The following is a 15,726-nucleotide window of genomic DNA, read 5'->3' on the forward strand; positions in this document are numbered from 1 at the left end:
GGGCTTGGACCGTCAACCCTTTGATTTCAGGGCAAACTCCTACATCCAACGCCACTGTCGCCCCATACATGCATATATACATTTATATAAGCATTCAAATAACCGTTTATTCTGTTAATGTTTAGCACATTCACAGAGGGTTCACTGCTTTAATTGGAGTTTTTTTTTCTTTGACTAAGATAAATATGAAGAGGTCTGTTTACTCCTGTTATTCCCATTATCATAAATAATATCAGTTTGATTCAGATATCCCCATGGCTCTGAACTGAATTATAAGTAGATTAATTTCTCCACTGTTTTGTTTGCAAATGAATGGAGAAAACTTAGAAATAGCATTTAATTTTCTCTTTTCACACTTAAATAGTTTGTGCTCCCATGCCCACAAACCAATTGGACAAGATTATTCTGCACAGTTTCAAGATCCAGGCTCATAGCAGACCCAGGGATGCAAACAGTAGAAGTAGGTCTATTTTAATGCCTTAGGGGTGGGTGTGTTATGTGCTAGGAATGATTTAGCTGAAAATCGAAACCCCCTCTGGCCTAATTCAAACTCAGTTCCTTTCAGTATGACACATCTAATCTGGAGCATGTTACATTTTTAAACAAGAACAGGAAAAAAAAAGGATGTATAAAGAGTAACTTTGAAAAACAGTAAATTTTTTAAATTTAACCTCCTCTATACCCAGATGATATTCTGAGCAATATGAAAATCGCATTCCAACATTTATATTATTTATTAATTCATTCATCATGTTAAACATGTTATTTATATCTATATATGTTTGTATATATATATATATATATATATATATATATATATATATATGCAGCCATATACTGTATATAGGGAAACAGCTTTATAGAAATCCAAAAATTTCCGCAAATTTTGACATTTACCTTAATTTGCGACCAAAAGTTCCACACAAACAGTTTTCCAATTCATATTAACATACAGGTAGAAACGTTCTTCTCTTTTTTTGTTTAAAAATAAAAGAAAAATTTCTTGGGAGGATACTCTGAAATCTTCTCAGTGAGGTTTGTTTCAAAAGGTAATCACAGTTCAGTAAAAAAAAAACCAGATGATGCAGTGCTGCTACACTGACCTCAATATCTTCACTTAAGTTCTCCACAGGGATACCGGATCCATCTTGTCTTGTGAGGGACAGACCACCTATTAGGCCACTGATGTTTCCTTTCTCGTTCCAAGAAAAGGGGTTTATATCTAAACTCAGCATCTGTTGTTGTATTGAAAGAACAAATCCTGACTCAATCTCATTTCAAGAAAGACACTTTAGAAAATTGAGGAGAACTTTGATCAAGCATGCACAGCGTCTGGAAAACACCTGTTCTTGGCAACACTGATTTCACATGAAACACTTATTTTGACTTACTCGAACATCCACTGGTTCCTCTGAGGGAAACATGTCAGAAGCCAGTTGAGGCAGAGAAAATGAGGGCTGAGAACTGGAGTTGGCACTTATGGGCTCTGTGTGTAAACTTTCATGTGTCACTCTGCAGGATGAAAGGAGCAGGCATTAAATTAAGCTGTGAAAAAATACAAAAGACCTTTTTCCATTTTTAGTTTTTACCTGACAGTAATGGTGTGGTTCTGAGCAGGCTATAAAATTATACAAACATTGTCTAATGCGTATGAAAACATAAATTCAACACATTCAATGTTTTTCATTATTGAGAAATTAGAAAAGCTGTGTGCAGGAGATGACTTACGTCTCATCATGCACGTTAAGTAATAACTTAGAGGGTGTTGGCCTAATGGGTTAGAGCTTGTGCTCTGAGAAGGTTGCAAGTATCCAGTTCGATCCCCACATCCTCCACTCCAGGTTCTTGAGCAAAACCCTTAACCCAACAACGCTCCCTGACTGCCACACAATGGCAGCCCACTGCTCCCCAAGAAGATGTTGGGTTTTTTTTTCTCCCGATTGTCACCATTCTTTACAATTTTGGTTTTGTTCCTTGAGATTTACGGGGCTCTATTTCTTTTTAGCTCGGCGGTCTACAGCATGACACAGCCTAAGGGTCTGGGTTTAAACTGAGCCATTGCAACATTTAAATGGTTTCTTTTAAAGCTGCTCGTCAGAACATTCGGTGCTTTTTAATTGGAGCTGACCTCACATTGTACTCTAGAATAGTTTGGTATGGAGAACAATTTATGGTCCACTTGATTAATTCAATGGATGCCCAAGTTACCGCCTGTCCAGCACCATGCTTAAAGATTGATAAAAGGTGTTTTGCTGACATGATGCACTATACACTGTAGTTCTGATGTTTTCATTTGGGAGCACTTGCTATAGGACATTATTTCAGAGGTTTAAGGATTTATTCAAATACAAGTTTTCTATGTTAAATAATTCTGAAATGTTATTTTTAGTAAGGTTCCTCCTCAAACCCATTCCAAAAAGGCTATACTAGTTCAGTCTTTTGTGTCATTAAGTTACAACCGCACACTTCACTAAGGAATGAAGCTGACACTGAAATTGAATTCTGGAATGTTTTTTATTTATTTTTTAGCATGACTGAGATGAACTAACTGGGACATCAACTCCTGGAAAGATCTGCAGAAGTCTTCAATACAATTTTCATTGTGTTATGATGGATTTCAGATTTTTAGAAATATCTTTTTAATCCCTCCTAGAATGATGGGCAGCAAAAATTGCTTCTCTAAGTTCACCGGTGATTACTTTTCTTCACCAAAACGCTGCAAAATACAAACCTCTCTGCTTCTAAAGGTAAAGTCAGCAACTGTTGTCCTTTTTTTTTTTTTTTTTTTATTAAATTCCAAAAGAAAATGTCTTTCGTTTTTTTTTCAAACCAAATGTCAGCTTCAGTATAATTCACTGCATAGTATTATAGTCAAATCTGTTGTTTTAAAAACACTTTTTTTTGAGTACCTGAAGAGTCAAACCTTGTCCTTCAGGGATAAACTGTGTACCAAACATACTATGTATGTCAATGACACCTATTCAATCTCTAATTCATAAAAAGTTTGTTTTTCTTAGTTTGATATCAAACTATACCTACCTTTTAACTAGTAGATTAATGTGAGGTTGTTGTATTATAATCGGGTCTTCGTTAATCTTCATTGTTTTCAACAAACCACTTTGTGTAAAGTTGAGAGCATTAAGCAGAGCATCAGAGATGTTTTTCTGCAAAACATTAAAAAGTTAATTATTTTCAAGAACATTAACCACCTACACTAGACCATATTGCCTGGATCAGTTAAGACCTACTGCAATACATTTTGAAATTATAGTTGCTTTTTGGGCCCTGCTGATTAAAATGCATCAAAAGAAGTGTTAAAATCTGCAAATCCTCCTTTGAAACATCTCAAAGAAGTTGACAACTCACGCTGGAAGAATACTCAAACATCTTGCTTGCTCCTTCCACTATGGCCGTTGCTGCAGAGAGAAATGCTTCCTTGTCTTCAGCTGTGCTCACATTCATATCCAGGAGAGATTGGCTGATGTTAGCAAACAATGCAGCAGCATCAATCTGTGCATGGAATATCAGCTTGTTGAATGACAGTCAAGAGTGGGGTCCAAAGCTAATTCGACTATACTTGCATTGTTTGTGGCACTAATGTTTGGGTCATGTTCCCAAGCGAATATCTGGATTTACTCTGCCACACACCACCGGTGAAGGTTATAGCCCTATTCTATCAGAATTTTTGGAATCACTTTAGTTATTCATAATTTACTAGAGTATGTGGGTCTGAATGCTTTTGTGAGTTATCAGTGCATATGTGGTTGTATGTATTAAGCAGAGGATGGCTTATTTTTATATAATAAAAGACAATCTAACATGAACTAATAAAATCAAATGGCAGTTAGTTTTAAGTAAACATTGCACAATGTAAAAAGTAAAACCTATATTTGTTATGTATATTTATTTGACTAGAAAATATATGCGTGTAACATTTTATTAGTAATGGGTTTAATCACATCTGTTTTTCAGTAAGAAAAAAATAAAAACTGGTATGTTTGCACTGAAGAAACTTGCTATGGTACATAGTATTATAAATGATGACATACAGCATACTCTGTAAGCTGAGATTTACAAATTACACCATTTAATTTGTTATATATGTGTTTTTGGTGTTAGAAAAGCATGACCCCACTACATTCTAAAGTAAAATTTGTATCAAACAATTTTGTTAGATTTGGTCCATGCAGGGGGGCACTCCCTAGGGCTTCAGTAGCACAATCTGAATCCAGTTAATTAATTTTGTTCTTAGATGTCTTCTCATAACTAATTAATTGTAGCTAATTACATCATATTATCTGTAAAGATTTAGCATCTCATATTTTCATTGTTTCTCTTGAAACAAGCTTGTAAAACAATCATGTTTCACAGTTTTAGTTTCTTTGAATTTAAGATAAGTAGGAAATAATAGAAGTAAAAGCTAGTTTTTGAAAATGATGCATGTGGTTTGTCACTTTTTATAGAAGGGATACAAATCGATTAATTGGATTTGGTAAGAAAGATATCTAAGGTTATATTTCTAAGCTAGCTCGCCGAGCCCTCATCTACATATGCTAAACTCTTGATTCAAGGGCATCATGACCCATTTTCTGAGTTATGCAATCATTTGGATGTTATCATAGAACGCATGCGACAGTTATCATAAGACTTAAGTTCTAAAGTCCCAAAAGGCATCTGATAAAGAACTAAAATAAGACAAAGACTTTGAAAGAAAATGAATAGGCTCTGTCTTGATGAAGATGAACAATATAAATACTAAACCCGTTATTCTAATGTAGACAGTTTTCAAAATATGTGAAATCACTGATAACCCAGCTAATTTCCTTCATAAATTGTTAACCTCTAGATTAACTCGGCGCACGCAACTACTGGACGAAATCTGCCAGCGACGTCTCCCTCGTTTGGCACCAACACAGTGACAGTACACATCCAGAGTGGTCAATACAGTCTTTGAGAAGAGAGATGCTCTAAAGGAACTGTTTCATCACATTCTGGAGCATCATGACGAGTATGATGAGGACTATGTGCGCTGTGCTGATGGATTTAAAGCACGTACTCGTACTCGTCGTCTCCAGCTTTATCTGGAACCGGGCCGCAGGGGCAGCAGACTAAGCAGAGACTCCCAGACTTCCCTCTACGCTGACACCTCCTCCAGCTCTGTTGGGGGAAGCCCTAGGTGCTCCCAGGCCAGCCGAGAGACATAGTCTCTCCAGTGTGTCCTGGGTTGTCCACTGGGCCTCCTCCCGGTGGGACGTGCCTGGAACACCACCCGATGGAGGCGGCCAGGGGGCATCCGAAGAAGATGTCCGAGCCACCTCAACTGACTCCTCTCGATGTGGAGGAGAACCGGCTCTACACTGAGCCTCTCCCGAATGACCGAGCTCCTCACCCTATCTCTAAGGGAGAGCCTAGCCACCCTGCGGAGAAAGCTCATTTCAGCCGCTTGTATCCGGGATCTCGTTCTTTGGGTCATGATCCAAATTTCATGACCATAGGTGAGGGTAGGAACGTAGACTGACCGGTAAATTGAGAGATTTGCCTTTTTCGCTCAGCTCTCTCTTCACCACGAATGACCGGTGCAGCGTCCGCATCATTGCAGCAGCTCCACCGATCCGTCTATCGATCTCCCGCTCCATTCTTCCCACACTCGTGAACAGGACCCCTAGATACTTGAACTCCTCCACTTGAGGCAGGGACTCTCCTCCAACCTGAAAGGGACAAGCCACCTTTTTCCGGTCAAGAACCATGGCCTTGGACTTGGAGGAGCTGATTCTCATCCCGGCCGCTTCACACTCGGCTGCAAACCACCCAGCGCACGCTGTAGGTCTTGGCAGGAGGGAGCCAGTCCCACAAAACACATGTGGACTGGTTGGGCAAACTCCCATGAACCCTCAAGCACCCTGCAGAGGGTGTAGAGCTGGTCCACTGTTCCATGGCCAGGACGAAAACCACACTGCTCCTCCTGCAGCCCAGGTTCGACAATCAGCTGGACTCTCCTCTCCAGCACCCTGGTATAGGCCTTTCCGGGGAGGCTTAGAAGTGTGATTCCCTGATAGTTGGAACACACCCTCTGGTCCCCCTTCTTGTGGAGGGGAACCACCACCCCGGTCTGCGAATCCAGGGGAACTGTCACCGAGCTCCACGCGATGTTGAAGAGACGTGTCAACCATGACAGCCCGACAACATCCAGAGCTCTAAGATACTCAGGACGGATCTCGTCCACCCCCGAAGCCTTGCCACCATAGAGTTTTTTGACCACCTCGGTGACTTCGGCCTGGGTGATGAACAAATCCAGCCCCAAGCACCCCGTCTCTTCTTCCCCCACCGAAGGCGTGTCTGTCGGGTTGAGGAGATCCTCAAAGTATTCCTTCCACTGCCCGACAATATTATCCTTCAAGGTCAGCAGCTCCCCACTCCCACTGAAAACAGTGTTAGTGAAGCACTGCTTTCCCCTCCGGAGGCGCCAGACGGTTTGCCAGAATCACTTTTTGGCCAACCGATAGTATTTTTCCATGGCCTCTCCGAACTCCTCCCAGGACCGAGATTTTGCCTCTGCAACTGCTCGGGCCGCGACACGCTTGGCCTCACGGTACCTGCTTGCTGCTTCAGGAGTCCCACAAGCTCGATAGGACTCCTTCTTCAGCTTGACAGCATCCTTTACTATCGGTGTCCACCACCGGGTTCAGGGATTTCCACCACGACAGGCACCGCAAACCTTATGGCCACAGCTACGGGCAGCCACATCGACAATAGAAGCAGAGAACACAGCCCATTCAGACTCCATGTCTCCAACCTCCCTCGGAACCTGAGAGAAGCTCTCCCGGAGGTGGGAGTTGAACACGTCCCTGACTGTGGGTTCCACCAGACGTTCCCAGCAGACCCTTACTTCACATTTGGGCCTGCCGAGTCGTTCAGGCTTCCTCCTCTTCCAGAGTATCCAACTCACCACCAGGTGGTGGTCGGTGTACAGCTTCGCCCCTCTCTTCACCCGAGTGTCCAGGACATGCGGCTGAAGATCAAAAGATACGACTACAAAGTCGATCATCGACCTTCGGCCTAGGGTGTCCTGGTGCCAAGTGCACCGATGGAAATCCTTATGCCTGAACATGGTGTTCATTAAGGACAATCCGTGACTTGCACAGAAGTCCAATAATGAGACACCACTCGGGTTCAGAGCTGGGGGCCCGTTCCTCCCTATCACGCCCCTCCAGGTGTCACTGTCGTTTCCCACGTGGGCGTTGAAGTAACACCCTCCCCAGGGATACTAAGAAGGCCTGGTACTCCGTACTGCTGTTCGGCCCATAGGCCGAAACAACTGTCAGAGTCCTCCCTTCAACCGAAGGCGAAGGGATGCGACCCTCTCGTCTACCTGGGTGAACGCCAACACGAGACGGCTGAGCTGGGGGGAGACAAGCAGCCCCACCCCTGCCCTCCGCCTCTCCCCGCGGGTCACTCCAGAGTAGAAGAGAGTCCAGCCTCTCTCAAGGAGCTGTATTCCAGAGCCCTGGCTGTGCGTAGAGGCAAGCCCAACTATTTCTAGCTGTTATCGCTCCACCTCCAGCACAAGCTTGGGCTCCTTCCCCGCCAGTGAGGTGACATTCCACGTCCCCAGAGCCAGTTTAAGCGCCCGTGGATCAGGTCGCCAAGGTCTCCGCCTCTGGCTGCCGCCCAATCCACTTTGCACCGGTCCCTCATGGTTCCCCCTGCAGGTGGTGGGCCGACTGGGGGATGGCCTCGCGTCGCTCCTTCGGGCTGGGCCTGACCGGGTCACGCGAGGAAGAACCCGACCACCAGGCGCTCGCCGACGAACCCCAACCCCAGGCCTGGCTCCAGGGAGGGGTCATGGCACCGCCGTACCGAGCGACGTCACTTGCCTCGTTGTAGTCCTCGTCATAAGGGTTTTTGAACCGCTCTTCGTCTGACCTGTCACCCAGAGCCTGTTTGCCTTGGGAGACCCTACCAGGGGCATTTAGCCCCCGACAACATAGCCTCTGGGATCACCCAGGCACTGAAACCCCTCCACCACGTTAAGGTGGCGGTTCAAGGAGGGGGATTTAAAGCACGTCTGGGTGATTTTGAGTTTTGTTTTTTGCTTGACACATTTAATGGCATTTTTGAGTACTCAGATGTGCTCTTTTCAGTACTACAGGACAAAAAACTGGATGTACAGTTTTGTCTGGCAAGGGTAAAGGAGTTTTGTGACACTGTTACGCGAGAGAGGAGCCGATACGAGGAAATCTACGAGGCTACAGAATGCACCGCGGGTGCTCCGAGCACACGAAGAGGTCCAGCACAAGATCCTCGCGCGCACTACCACCAACTCTACGACAGGATTCTGGACAATGTTATTTGCCAGACGCAGACCAGATTTGAAGACCACGAAAAACTGATCTTTGTCACCCTCCTCGACCCCCAGAAATTTCGGGAATACCAGAAAAATTTCCCTCATGCAGCCTTTCCCAGCTTAGCACAGAGCCACAGAACACTTATCGATCTACCTCGGCTAAGAACAGAGCTAACTGTAATCTATGCTATAGATGATTTTGAGGGAAAATCTCCCACTGATCTCCTTGACTTCCTTCAGCAGAAAAATCTCAATGAGAGCACGACGCAGCTATACACATTTGTGTGTTTGGCAGTGACCATCCCCGTGTGTACTGCTTCTGTTGAACGGACATTCTCAGCCCTTAAGCGAATTAAAACTTATGCCAGAAATACGACAGGGCAGGCTCGACTTTTAGCTTTAGCTTCGATGGCGATAAGGACTTCTTGATGGAACTGAAACGCACGGATAATCTGCACAACAGAGTTATTGAAATCTTCTTGAGGAAAGAAAGGATTGATTTTGTGTACAAATAATCAGGATTTTTGGTGTGTAAAATGTTACTATATTTCTAATTAATATTGCAATTTTATCAGGTTATTTTTTTTATTCCTTTTTATGTGTGTCGCAGCTGTACCTGCAGTAGAAGTTCTATAGCCATAAAATAGTTATTGAGGGTTGGATTGAGTCAGACGTAGCACTACCGCAGGCCTAGGTGTGAAATGCACGGCCCGCCACTGGTGGTTCTAGATTCCCAATGATCTAAACCTAAACCACATAAAGTAACATTTTGAAAGCTTCTGTATATTTAATTTATAGCTCAGTCTAACCTCTCTGACTTTAACCTTCATTCTCTTTTTTCCAAAAAACTTCTCAGACATCAGACAATAATGAAGTTTCCACTGTTTGTTTAACGTCATCGTAAATTGGGGTTTAGGTGTTGCACCCCAAAGTAGAGTGAAATCATCAACTAATATCATAGATTACACTGTTGAAACAATTATTAAAAATAGGATGTCTTTCTGATCCCTTTATCCTTTAAAAACAATAGCAAAAAATGCAGAAAGAGTTGCTAATATTTAAAGTGTAGAGATGTATTATAAGTTGCAACAATTGTAGTTCAGGTTACTTTTCCAAAACAATAAAATGCCATTACCTGTGCAGATAAACTGAGTTCATCGCCTTTCTGGATAAGACAGATAAGCACTCTGGCTACCACGTGAGCCTCTTCTGGAATTTTTAAAGGAGATTCCTTTATTGTATCAATCAGCAAATCAATCATCTTCTCTCTCAGCTTTGAAAAAAAAAAAAAAAGGTATATATTTAGTCTTTTGTTGTTAAGGGGGGAATGGTATGACATGAGGGGAAATAAAAGTATAAAACAGTTAGCTATGCAGAGTTAGTGAACATTTTTCTTTGGGATGCTCCAATAAAGCAACATCTGGAAAATGAGGCCAACTGGAAAATCCCTCCCTCTCTCACTTATTCAATTTATTCCTATACAGCCAATTTTAAGAAAGGCATTTTACTAGAACACAAAAAATGCATTTATAAGTAGAAAAACACATTGCCAATTTTATTGAATAATTAGACAGATTCAAATGAAATGACATACACGCTATTCTAGTTACACAAAAACATATTTAAAAATATTATGTTATTTGTTCACGAGTAAGGGACGGATGGAGCGCGAGATCAATAGATGGATCGGTGCGGCGATGGAAGTGATGTGTTCGCTGTATCGGACTGTTCTGGTGAAGAGGGAGCTGAGTCAGGGGGCAAGGCTCTTTATTAACCAATCGATCTATGTTCCCATCCACCTATGGTCATGAGATCTGGGTAATGACCGAAAGGACAAGATCGCAAATACAAGCGGACTCGTCACAGCGTTGGGGTGCCAAACTGTTTTTTGTCTTTGTAATTGAAGAGAAAGAATCTAAGAACTAATACATGCACATACTGTCAGTAAAAGCACGAGTATATGGCCCCAACCTATTTTAAAGAGGGTAAAAGGGGTCATGTCATGAGGAACTCAAGTTAAACCAAACTGTTGAGCCAAAAATGAAGCAAAGTTGAGCATCAGGCTAAGCACATGTTAGTCCATTATTTGACAGAGTAAAGCCAATATTCCGATATGGCTATTTTTAGTTTAAAACTGTGCTACATATTTTCTATATAGATCTTCTTGTGATCAAAAGATTAGATAAACATTGTGTTGATTTCATTAAGATGGAATAGAATGGAAATGTTAAAAGGACCTTCATCTAAAATATAATCCATAAAAATAATTGATTAAAGCATGATAAAACATGAGTAGAGTTAATGATGGTATTTGTTCGTATAATAATATACATTTTGGTGATCTAGTCAGTTCATGAAAGTGATGTATGTGAAAATAAAACTGTCAAGTATAGAGACGGTAATCTGACAAGGTATAATAAGGACTGTTGAAGTTCTACTGTTTGATCACTAGAATGCACAGTATAGACGCATTGTGATATAAAGCAGAAAAAGTTGGCCAGCATTTTGTGAAGCAGTTTAGAGCAAACGCACCGAGCAACTCCTCCGATAACCTGCTGCATGTTTCTGTTTTGCAGTTTCTGCAATAATAAATATGTAGCGCTGACGGTGAGCTGGCCCATCATTTTCAAAAGGGTACCAAGAATATTACTCAATCTATTGTTGACAAAGTAATGTTGCTTTATGGTTATATTGTGGCCAACATAACAGGAATAAACCTTAACTCAGTGTCTTCACTCAGTTCAAACTCGAGCCAAAGATTACTAGATAGATTTAACTTGGTTAAATTAGAAAAGACTTATCACTTTACGTTGACTACAAAGAGTACCATAGAGCTAGACAAGGTAAAGACCACCGCTTGAGCAAGCTGGGGATCCAAACACTTCTGCAGAGCCACAGGTTGATCTTCATAACAAGCTGCATCTTGTTTAAATTCATATACTAACAAATATATGTGCTTACAGTATTTAAAATTATTATGTTTGATCTCATGTAGTGTTCCAAAAAACTTTTTTTTTCTGTTTTACCTTAGCTCAAATAATATATATTAGAAATACACATTTAAATATCAATGTATGCAATGAATATGTGTGTTTTGCCTTTAAAAATGAAATATTTAAATAAATACCTTTCTACCACATTTTATTTTTTTAGATGTAACTTTTAAGTGTCTAAATGAATAAAAAAAAATAAGTCTATTCCACTAATAAGGGAGAGGGATCAAACCTGTTACAGTTTAACAAATCAACCAAGAGACTGTAACAGTGCTGTAACAGCACTGTTAATCACTGTTGTAGGTAGAATCAGCATTTTTTTCCCCACTAGCTGGGCTCTGTTGAAAGGCCCCAATGTGTCTTGATAAATTTTCCAATATATAATCATGCACTTTAATTAGATATTTGGACATTTGAAAACACTGCATACATCAGACTAATGGATATCCCTCACAGTGAATTTACCTCTTTTCGATCTTCTTTTTCTGATTCATCAGTTTGGCTGTTAAGCTTTTCACACACAGAATTGAACATTTTTCCAATAGTGTCTCCTGATAGACCTTCATTCTTTATCTTTTCCACAGCCTCCTGTACTTCAGAATCCAGATCATTCACTGAGGTTAAGGCTGAAGTCGATGGTATCACAGAAGATATAGCTGCCGCTGTGGCAGCAGACGTAGCTGCCGCTCCGGCAGCAGACGTAGCTGCCGCTCCGGCAGCAGTGGTAGCTGACCCTCCGGCAGCAGATGTAGCCGCCGCAGACGTAGCTGCCGCTCCAGCAGCAGACGTAGCTGACCCTCCGGTAGCAGACGTAGCTGACCCTCCAGCAGCAGATGTAGCTCCCGCAGACGTAGCTGCCGCTCCAGCAGCAGACGTAGCTGACCCTCCGGCAGCAGATGTAGCTGACCCTCCAGCAGCAGATGTAGCTGCCTCAGACGTAGCATCTGAAGAGGCAGTTGTAACTGCTGGTGTAGCTGCAGTAGTTTCAGCTGGGGGTGCAGCTGTGTTCGTGGTTGTACTGATTGCTCCAGGTGGTGTACCATTAGGAGACTCAGACGATGGAATTGTGTCTAGGATGTACTTTTTATAACGTAAGTTATTATTCACTTTAGAAAACAAGAACAAAAACAGTAATTAGGAGTGGTTTTCAGTAAATGATATTCTAAATGTGTATGGAGCTAAAACTGAGACAGTTTGCTTTAATATTGAAAAGAAGATTTTGCATTGTGAAATTAATCAAATATTGACATTTCAAACATTGGTGAGTTAAACATTGCAACTGATATTAGCAGTATTTGCGAAAATCTGTCAATATTTGACTTTTCAGTTTTTGGAATGACAATGTTTGATCCACAAACAGGCTTAAATTGAAAGGTGATAGGACTTTCGCTCAGTTTTTGAATACCCAATGTCTGAATTTCAGAAATTTTCCAGTGTAAGATTTACAGTATATAACTGAAATTTGAGAATGTTCATTTATATGTATTTCCCCAATTGTTTTTCTTTTAACCTAAAGTGCAGAACGTATATAGAAGTTGTCTGATTTTTTTAAAATAATGAAAACCTAGCATTTTAAAAGGAGTGGGTTCACCTTGTGCAACTGTCAATGTTATCAGACTTGGAGAGTTCAGTACACATAAGTCAGGTAAATATTTTGACATTTCATAATGGACAAAATATCTTAACAAGACAAAACTTAAAAAAGTTAAAACACACTCACATGAATAAATTAATACAACAGTTATATCCTTTTTTTTGTCTGATGCATAGTGAATATCACTTTGGGGAATAACATATTCAGTATTTTGTTCCTGTTTGTTACGGAGTGGTTTTTGATTTGCTTTTCTGTAGCAATCCCTTGTAGGCTGTAAAGAAATTAACATAATTTATTTGCTCTGCAGATATACCTTTTTAACCTGTGCATGTGTTTAGAAGAAAGCAACACTTATAATACTTACACCCTCTGGCTCGTGGCCTGTTATTTCCTCAATGTACCACACAATATCCGAACATGAACTGCACTCCATTTTTACTTTTGTGTCCATGGATGTGTCGATTGGGTCACAGTTCTCAATGCAGCTGGTACTATGATATGAACAATCAGTGTATTGTTAGATCTGGGCTGCACCATATATATGTAAGAAAAGAATTTTAAAAATACATTTAAAAAAAAATGCATCCAAGGCCAAATTTTCAATTATCATTTTTATTTCAAAGCAAACATTTGTGTGTCAGAGTAGCTCAGGCAATCACTTCTCAGTTAATCTATCGTCAGAATAAATAAAGAGAAAATTTTAAAAAGGGACAATGCAACAGCAAGTCTATGATTGCAGGCAACCAGTGATTGTTATTTGTGTATTTGTGTTTTGTTTGCAAGGCTGATAGATATTTTTCTCTAAATGAGAGATGTTTTGCAGTGTCTAGGGGAGGAGACACTTCAAACCTTAGATAGTAGTTGGATAGACGCATAGAGTATCAATAAGAAATAAAAATAATAAAAAAAAGCTTAAAGGCTTTTAGTCTGAAATATAGAAATAAAGCCTGACTAGCTGACATAACAAAAATTCTAAAAAAAATATGACCAAACATTGTCTGTCTATATATTTTTCTAAACTTTAGAAAAAGGGAACATCAATCATGAGGAGAGGATCACTTTAAGACCACAAGAGTTATAAAGATTTTTCTATTGTGAAGGTAAAAAGGTAAATTGGACTTGCCTGTTTTTGCTTATTTCATAATTAAACACCTTCATTTCAAACCCACCCTAACCAAATATAAAAAATATTTCAATGTTTAATTTGGGAATGAAAAAATTAATCAGGTTAATCGTGATTTATTAATTATTGAAATAATCGTTAACTAATTTAGTAATCAATTAATTGTTAAATGAATAATCGAGACTGTAAAACATGCCTTTAGTTGACAGAGCGACCCACTTAGAGTAGTAATTAAATCAAAATTGTGTAAAACCTAGTTTAATTTCGTAAAAGATCTTGTTTGGCTGTCCGATTATTAATTAATTAATCTAAAAAAAAAAAAAATCAACAGATCAATCAATTTACAAAACAATCGTTAGGTGTATCCCAAAAACAAAAAACAATTTTTCTTAATAGCCATTCCCTCATTTTTTTTCATATGCATCTCATGAAAATAATAAATAATAAAACGTTATATGTATATAATTAAGATAAATAAAGCGTTTAATTTATATTAAACGTTATATATATATATTGTAAACATGGAAGTCATGATAAAAAGGCATTTCAGAAATAACTGAACAATTTTCAATACCTGACTTGATTCGATTCATCTGAGGTTGGTTTGAGGGTGATGCATGTGGATGTCCCTTTCCAGTTATCATTGTTTCTTCTATACTCAAACGAATAACTGTCAAAGTGAAAAGGATCTGGCAGACAGTTTCCTTGAATGATTTGTTCAAGTGTTGTTGACTCAGCTTCACATTTACAATTATCTCCTGTAAAAAAAAAACAAAAAAACATGTCTTATTAGCCCACAAAGAGCTAAGCCCAACAGTTTTTGCACCTCTGACAGATTTTTTTTAATTTATTTTTAGCTGTATTTATTTAACCAACTACTGCACCTCTATCTAAACCTGGCATTTAGAAGATTACAGTAGCAGCTATTCATAATGGCCCTTCCCAGTAAAACAAGTGCTATGAGGGTTAACAAAGAACCGAAGGTTGCTTCAGGTGCAGCTTGAAATCCCCCGTCCTCCCACCCTACTACGCCTCAGGGAGTTTTTTAAAAGGTTAACCCTGGGGGAAAAACTGAACTTGTAGAAGTAGACAACACAGCTATACCCCACATTTTCAAAGCCTTTGGTCAGGGGTGAAAGTATGGTCTCGTACTGTGTATAAACTAAAGATCGGGCGGTATGCAGAAGCAGGAAGACACCAGCATCAGCGCACCGTTACCAATCTGACCGCAGTGAGACAGTTGGCTTGCGTAAACCTCACAAATGCTTTTCAATAGGTGTGCAACTTTGAGAAACTCTGCTCTGCTAGCTGTCATTGAATGCTGTCCTGTACTGATTTTTTATCCATCAAATAAGAATGTTTGTGTCAGGGTTCAGTCCTTTGTTTGGGTTTATTTTTAAGTTTATTCGTGTTCTGTGTCTTTGTAGTTTATTTTTACATGTGCTGAGTTCTTAAATGATCCTGTGTTGCCTCCTTGTGCTTGTTTTCCTTTCCCCTTGGCTTCCTCCCAGTTGGTCCTGCCCACACCTGCTCCATATCTTCTGATTAGCTCGTATTGCTTCAGTCTCCCTATATACAGTATATATATATATACAGTATATATATACAGTATATATATACAGTATATATATATATATATATATATATATATATATATATATATATATATATA

At 40.0% G+C, this 15,726-nt stretch overlaps 2 protein-coding genes across 2 annotated transcripts in view; both read right to left on the reverse strand.

Moving 5' to 3' along the window:
- LOC107094140 (polycystic kidney disease protein 1-like 2) overlaps positions 1-13,186 on the reverse strand; it is a 38,476-nt gene extending 25,290 nt beyond the window's left edge. The window contains exons 1-7 of the mRNA XM_015389577.1: positions 13,058-13,186; positions 11,803-12,443; positions 9,480-9,617; positions 3,367-3,510; positions 3,040-3,164; positions 1,392-1,512; positions 1,104-1,235 (exon numbers count right to left, since the gene is read on the reverse strand). Coding sequence (XP_015245063.1) covers positions 1,104-1,235; positions 1,392-1,512; positions 3,040-3,164; positions 3,367-3,510; positions 9,480-9,617; positions 11,803-11,871 — 729 coding nt within the window. The 5' untranslated portion in view covers positions 11,872-12,443; positions 13,058-13,186. The remainder of the gene's footprint in view (positions 1-1,103; positions 1,236-1,391; positions 1,513-3,039; positions 3,165-3,366; positions 3,511-9,479; positions 9,618-11,802; positions 12,444-13,057) is intronic.
- A 79-nt stretch (positions 13,187-13,265) lies between these two features.
- LOC107094141 (polycystic kidney disease protein 1-like 2) overlaps positions 13,266-15,726 on the reverse strand; it is a 16,920-nt gene continuing 14,459 nt past the window's right edge. Inside the window, exons 11-12 of the mRNA XM_015389578.1 lie at positions 14,629-14,812; positions 13,266-13,422 (exon numbers count right to left, since the gene is read on the reverse strand). Coding sequence (XP_015245064.1) covers positions 13,266-13,422; positions 14,629-14,812 — 341 coding nt within the window. The remainder of the gene's footprint in view (positions 13,423-14,628; positions 14,813-15,726) is intronic.

Source organism: Cyprinodon variegatus, unplaced genomic scaffold (genome assembly GCF_000732505.1).
Source record: "Cyprinodon variegatus isolate N-32 unplaced genomic scaffold, C_variegatus-1.0 Scaffold466, whole genome shotgun sequence".
In the NCBI taxonomy this organism is placed as follows: Eukaryota; Metazoa; Chordata; class Actinopteri; order Cyprinodontiformes; family Cyprinodontidae; genus Cyprinodon; species Cyprinodon variegatus.